Here is a 7714-nt window from a genome sequence, read left to right as displayed (position 1 = left end):
ATGGTGTGTCTATGTCCAGAGATCAAAAGGGCTTCTAAGGCAGTTTCTCCCACGACTTCAATTTTAGTCAATCGGTCTATATCATGACTTTGTCACACATTTGAGTCACTTTCACTTAGTCATTTTTAGTCCCTCATACATATTTTTCAAACTAGAGTCAAAAGGTTGCTTTTTTGTCCTAATAATATGTTTCAAACATACTACAACATATCACTAAGCAATTCTTATATCAGATCTATCATCTTAGGGTCCCGTTTGGTTCTTGCAGTCAAGTTCATCTTACCTCATCAAGATATCTATCACCTCTTTGGAAGCCACACCTTACTTTAGATCATATATCTTGGACTTAAACTCTTGGACATGGGAAAACAACCTTAGATTCTCATTCCATGTCATATCCCTTCTTGGTCTTCCATAGTCTTTACATTTTCTTTCATCTCTCATTTTAGCCAAGGTTTAGTTCATGGTTGAAACTTGTTCCCAAATGTATAAAAGAGAAGTTGAGGAATCTCTAAGATCTCTCAACATGAGTACCTATGAGTTTGATGAAAATTACTTTTACAACCCATAAAATTTTGACAATTGCAGTAATCCACCAAAAAATAAGAACAACAATGACAATGAAACTGACTCCATTACTTCATTAGATATTGAAGAGAGTATAAAAAATCCAAGGTTCAATAGAATGTTTGAGGAAATCATAAGAAGGGACCATCAATATTTATTTCAAGTGATGTCACAAAATGGAACAAGGCTACCTCATGATTTTCATGAAATAGGAAAGAACATTTTGTGTCTAAGTCACGCTCCTCCTTAGTTTAAAAATCCAAAGCCACCAACACTCATGCTCAAGATAATTTTTCTAAAATTGTTACGGACAATCCTATGCTCGTCCTCTTACATGGAGATCAAATGTTAATACAAATGCTCAACAAAAGGATAGCACTCATGATGATACCAATGAATACAACTATACATAACCGAATATTCAAAATCATAACACAAGGAGACCTCGTCTCATATTTTTGGGCAATATTCAAGATCATTTGTGTGATACCTCCTATACTCATGGACATGACATGTACAATCAACCTAGGCCTAGTGCTCCTCATTATAATACCATGCCAAGCGGTCCATATACTAGTTACAATTATGTTCCTCGTCCATATGAGTACATCTATGACCAATACCATCCATATATAAATTATATTCCTCCTCCACTTGGTGGCTTAGGCATGGGACTAACTCAAAGAGAGAAGACACCACTTAGAAATGACTTGCAAAAATAAATCAGGGATTTATAAAAAATGATGGCAGATATGTATGCACCAAAGAAAGACTACACAATGAAGGAAATATGTCCTTATCCATTTGACAAAAGTATACCAATGCCTCCATTTTGTCCACATTTTGTGACACCAAAATCTGACAAGTGTAGAGCTAAGGGAGATCCTAAAGAATAAGAGAATTTTTCATAACATGCATTAAGGTAGCGAAAGAGGAAACATATATTATGCGACTATTTCCACAATGTTCAGGTGAACAAGCTATGAAATGGTTTTCATAACTCCCACACAAAATTAAAAAATGGAATGAGTTAGCGAAGACTTTCATACAACACTTCTCCTACAATATTAAAATGGACGTGTTAGTGACGAATTTGTACAATACTAAACAAAAAATAGAGAATCTTTTGCATCATTCTTTCAGTGATGGAGAAGCTTAGCTAGTTGATGCTTTTGTGATATCCCACAAAAAAAAATCGTAGAAATGTTCACTCAAAACATTAACAAGGACATTGGATATGAGCAAAGAAAATCTTGTTTGTGTAGTTTTTTTTATTGTCTACCTTTAAAAAAGTCATTGAGAAAGGATTAGCAACTAAGAAAGTCCTCATTGAGCAAGGTACTGTAAGGGTATTTAAAGATAATTAAGATGAATCAAATTGGAAAGACAAAACCCACTTTTAGAACAATGTGGCTAAGGGAAAAACCATGTGGGAACCTACTCATAGTAAGATGATACTCTACACTAGTATGTGAAAATATTACAATGGTTAAAGCACATGCATTTAGGCACACTGCCTAGAGCTCACTGCTCAAATATAATGGCCTAGAAGGCTACAACCCTTAGGGAAGTCACACTAACTTACAATAACATTCAAAATACAATCTAGAAGAAATGAATTGAAGGAATAGAATCTCTGAATGGCTGATTACAATTTTAGTTAAGCATAGTTGTCTACTTTGCAACACCAATCTCTCCTCATATGCAACACCGAAGGATAAATCACTTGTTCGCACATACACCTCTCTTTGATAATGTAAAAAATAACATCAACACAAATTACATGAATATATCACCTAATATACCATTCATCAACCTTGATAACAAGGTTGTATAAACCCTAACCCTCGGCTTATAATTATAAAATTACATCACACGATACAAAGATCATCCATCGGACCAATACAATGATTTACATAGCATAACATGATCCTAAAACAAATTCCAAAATGAACGCCATTGAAAATCATGCCAAGCTCAACCACAACATGCTACTGTACCAGGAAAGTTCCATAACATGAATAATCATTACCGGTTGATAGAAACCATCAAAAACTCACACAACAGTCAATGTTGATCACCAAAACAAATAGGACATGACTAAGAAACACAATAAGTAAATCCCAATTTCAACAAATAGGACATGTCAACAATACCTTTAGTAAATCCCAATTTCAATAAGTATTAATCTAATCTAGCATACCAAGCTTTAGTAGTTTGTTTCAATTGATAAAGAGTTTTATTCAATTTATATACCATGTCTCCATCATCTGACAATGGAAATCCATTAGGCTTCTCAATGTAGACTTTCTTCCTCAAGATCACTAACACAAATTAGACATCCATCTGATATACCTTGAAATATTTATAACCATCCTAAGAAAGAAATAGTCTAATAGTTTCAAGTGTGGCAACTGGGGCAAAAGTCTCCTCATAATCAATTCCTTCTTGCTATGAATATCCTTTGCAAACTAGTCTTGTTTTATTTCTAACAGCTTCACTGACTTTATTCAATTTATTTCTGAATACCCATTTAGTAAAAATAACATTCTTATCCTTAGGTCTAGGCATAAGATCCCATTTATTATTATTTTCAGTCTCATCTAGTTCTTCTTCCATAGCTCTCATCCAACCTTCATCTTTACAAGCTTTAGCAACATATTTAGGTTGCACTTTAGAAATCAAACATACTTCTTGAATAACTAATTTTCTTGTAGTCATCACACCCTTGTTCTTATCACCAATAATGTGACTTTTAGAATGATTCAATTTTACATACCTTGGAGTCTTCTGATTGTTCTAATTTTTCAGGTTCTAGTGATCTTTCACCAACAGCAACAATATCCAAATTAACAATTTCTACCAGATCATTTTGCTTAGGCTCTTTAGTCTGAATACAGGATAGAGCACGACCGATCAACAACTATCATGAAGAAAGATAACTTGTGAAGTACTAAATCATGAACCATCTGACTAAAGATACACAAACCATTCCTAACAATATCCCAAAATCTCAACACAAAATTTGATCACACAAGAATATATTAGAGGAAATATTCAACTCTTCAAAATAGTGATCAGCCATATCATAAGATCTTCCCAATCAGCAATCACTAGAGCAATACACATAAATATGTTGACATCAATGATAACAACATATCCTAGCAGCAGCAATGCATGACAATACCCAACAAGTCTACCTCGTTCTCTTGGTAGAGTGGATCTATAATTATCCCATCATATCTAAAATCTTTCGGGATGTCAATCTCTAATTTAAAGGCTTTCATTTGATAGGTCTATAGATGATAATGTTTAGCATCTTCTTTCCCAAAATGTCTACTCAGTATTACATTAAGTCACAAGGAGCATCGATAAAATCTCTCTTGTGAATATTATATGTTGCATTCAAACCTGTTTTCCGAGGTTCTTTGAGCCAAGTGTCATTGATATAGTCCTAGTTCTATCTCACATTACTAATAAAGTCTTTTACAGCTTCTTCCTCGATGGTTTGGACTACTTGTTCATATTGTGGGATTCCAAAGCTTAAGGCTAACATGTCAGATGAGAGTTCGACAACTATATTTGCATTTCTATCTACTCATTTCTTGGTATCTTTATCATAATGTTGTGCAATAACTAGAAAATCAAATTATGGGATTGAACTACCTAAGAAAATACAATAGTTTCTACTAATCTAGATCTCCCAATTCTCCTCCAAGAATTGCTGCGATTATATGCATTTACTTCTGGTATAATTGCCTCCAAGACTCCAATGTGTTTGTAAGAAGTCATTTCAGAACTTTGATATCTTGGGTTTTTGAAGTTGATTGTCTCTAAAGGTCATGGACAAAATTGTAAAATTGACTTTGGGATACCAGGAACACAAGACTTCGATACTTTGGAGAAAGATAAAACTTCAAAAGCAAACAAGAAAACCAAGAAAACAAAACAAACCCAAAACGAGAAAACAAAGAAGACGAAAATGAATGCCTACCTCAGCTTAGATGGCAAGGAATACAATGAAAGAATGAAAATGAGTAAGCTCAAATTCACCAGAATAACCAAATGCTTAGAGCCCACGAACGGTCAAACACACAAAAGATGAAAATGAGTTTGCAAGAGTTTTTTATACATACGATCGATAATAGAAATCACAGGACAACCAAAAAAACTTTGGGGTTTTACGATACCGAGGTCTTGAGCTTACATGACAAATGGTCACGATACCTTCCAGAACTTGAGGTTTTGAAACTTTGAATAAAAGAACACAAACAAGATGATAAGAACTCGTAATAGTAGAATTTTTGAATTTTGAGGTTTCAAGTAGGTCAACACGAAGAACTTGGGATCTTGGGATTTTGGAATTTGGAGGCTTGAAAGGAAAAGAAACAGAAGGAACTCAAAATCCAGGGATTTTAGGGTTCTGAGACACAAAATAGAACATTGAAAACCTAGGATCCCGAGCTTCTAGGATTTTGAGGTTCAAAATGAAGCAAAATAAGACACAAATAAGAGAACATAGAATATTGGGGTACCGAGATTGTAAGACTAACAAGAAAGAAAAATGAGGGAGACTTCAACATTTTAGGGTTTTTGGGTCCTCACGTCTTGAAGCCTTGAAGGCTTAGGAGAAATTGAACATCAAGAAATCTGAAGTTTCAAAGTTAGAAAACAAAAGAAACAAAGCACAACAAAACAAAACAAACCAAACCTGGGAACATACCAAAGGCAAGCAACAAAACAAACCAAACCAAACCTGGGAACATACCAAAGGCAAGGATAAAAGGAAAGAAAAACAAAGGTGAATAATAGAGAGAAATAATGATAAAAAGGGGACCTTCATTTTACTAATTTTAAAATGGAGGGGTAGTATGCATTCAATTAATGTTTAATTAAAGTTATAAAAGAATTTTTTGGGTTAGGGTTAAAATATGATTATAGTTCAAACATGGTTAGGGTAAGGGTTAGGTATAAAGTTAAACGGAAGTTAACATTAAGGATCGATTAGGCTTATAGGAAAAAACATTTGATTTATGGTTAGGGTTAACTTATGGTTAGTATTCAAAGATGTTAGGAATACAATTCAATGACGATTAGACTTATAATTTTAATTATATTAAAAAGAATGTTTGGATACTCTAGTGTATTAATATATATAAGCTAGTTTATATTACAATTTTATAGTATGTTAAATTTCTATGGTGACAATAGATTTGATAATTGTTTTCACTAAAACAATTGTGCATTGATAGAAATCCACCTCTCATAAAGAATTGCTTCAAGTTTATACATATACAATTTGGGACAAGAACCATTCAACTTCATAAATTGACAATTGAATTTTTTTGACAAAATAACTACATATATATATATATATATATAAAATCAATACTGATTTTAGAAAAATAAAATTAACATTTATATATATAATGAAAATCTTTTTAAAAATAAAAAATAATATTAAAATTAATATTTGTAAGAATTTTGAAATACATATGTTTTAAATGACAAGGCACAACATTAATTGTAAGATTCCAAAGAATAGATATAAAAAATTTATTTTGTATTTTTCTCTTCATCATATGATAAAAAAATTTCTTATAACCTCTTGAATTAATAAAACAATTTATTTATATTATGCTTTATATTTCCTTAAAAGAACAGTATATTAAATTTCTATGGTGAAAATAGATGTGACTAGAATTACTTCCTCTGAAAATTTTGGTTCACTGAAAGAAATCCACCTCTCTGCTGCCACTTTATACATATAAAATTTTAGACGCCGACAGCGACTGCTTTCATATCCGCACAAGAAAATTCGATCAGTCCACACTGTGGCCTTAACATAATGAAGGAATTTGGGGAGGGGTTCCAATTCTCGCCACACATTTCCCTCCGAATCATATTGCTCTATTTTACTGTCTGTAACTGCAATTAGTCGTCCAAACATAACATGGACGGACTGTGGAATTGGAGAAGACAAATTAAGTATTGTCCATACTCTTGTGTTGGGATCAAATCTTTGAGTTCTATTGTTACGACTAATGACATAAAACATTCCTTCATAAAATACACCCCCACAATCGGTCATTTCATGTTGCATGTCAGGAAGAAGCTCCCACTCGTCTTCATCTACTTTATATACTGCTGCTTTACGACTAAAATCCCGCCTAAAATTGACCCAATTATAATTGAAATACCCTCCTGCAATATAAATCAATCCTTCAGGCGAGACACAACATGCAAAATTATTTATTCTTTGAGCAATTGGAATTTGAGCACCTTGCTTCCATGTATTAGATAATAAATCATATATCAAAATTGTTGAAGTATAACTCCCATCAAATTGCAGGCCCAGTAAAACAAGCTTATTTTTAGCATAGAGAATGCGAGGATAATTTGAGGCTTCAAAACGACGGGGAATACGAGTGTGCAGTATAAATGATTCATCAACTGGATTGTATATAGATATCATATATGAGTATGCAGTATATTGAATGAGCAAGCATATATAGTTATTAGCCACACCAAACTTAATTCTATCTTGGTAGAAATCGGAAGATTCCATCATTTCTTTAGCAGGTTCTAACAACTCTTTAATCTTTGGTTGAGATTCGTATGACACTCTCAATAAGATGTCTCGAAATATTTGTTCAGGGAGTTCCTGCAGAAAATCCATTATCAAACCTTTCTTTTTAAATAAGATATGAAGCTCTAGTCTTTCACACCAAATCTAGAATCCGCAGAGATTTTATGCGGTTGTCTTTGAATGGCCTTTTAATTGTAAGTATTACTTTATACTTGACAACGCATCTCGAGACTGAAAGGCCACATCCTTTGGGAACGCCCTAAAAAGATAGACTAAATTAATCTCCTTATCAAAGGCAACCTACTATATTCTATGCTGCCTACTATATTCTATACTAGCAACACTAGCTATTATTTTCAACACATTTCTTCAAACTGATAGCAAGAAAAAACGGAAAGCATTTCTAAATCTTTCTTCTCTACCTTTATTGGCTTCTTTCTTGCTCTCTTTGTTCTGCATCTCTATGCATCTCTATCCACTTGCGGTCTAAATTGACCACCATGTTTGTCCAATTGCTTTTTCCTGGTTGTCAATTGGCACAGGAATCCAATTTTTCTA

General features: G+C 33.2%; 1 protein-coding gene across 1 annotated transcript; it reads right to left on the bottom strand.

The window, feature by feature from the left end:
• Window positions 1–6235: 6235 nt before the first annotated feature.
• On the bottom strand, window positions 6236–7246 carry LOC131074421 (F-box/kelch-repeat protein At1g15670-like). Its single transcript, XM_058011049.1, has one exon. It carries the CDS (start codon window positions 7244–7246, stop codon window positions 6236–6238), a length of 1011 nt encoding a protein of 336 aa, XP_057867032.1.
• Between the last annotated feature and the right edge of the window lie 468 nt (window positions 7247–7714).

This window comes from Cryptomeria japonica, chromosome 3 (assembly GCF_030272615.1).
Source record: "Cryptomeria japonica chromosome 3, Sugi_1.0, whole genome shotgun sequence".
In the NCBI taxonomy this organism is placed as follows: domain Eukaryota; kingdom Viridiplantae; phylum Streptophyta; class Pinopsida; order Cupressales; family Cupressaceae; genus Cryptomeria; species Cryptomeria japonica.
This window is presented reverse-complemented; position numbering and strand designations above follow the sequence as displayed.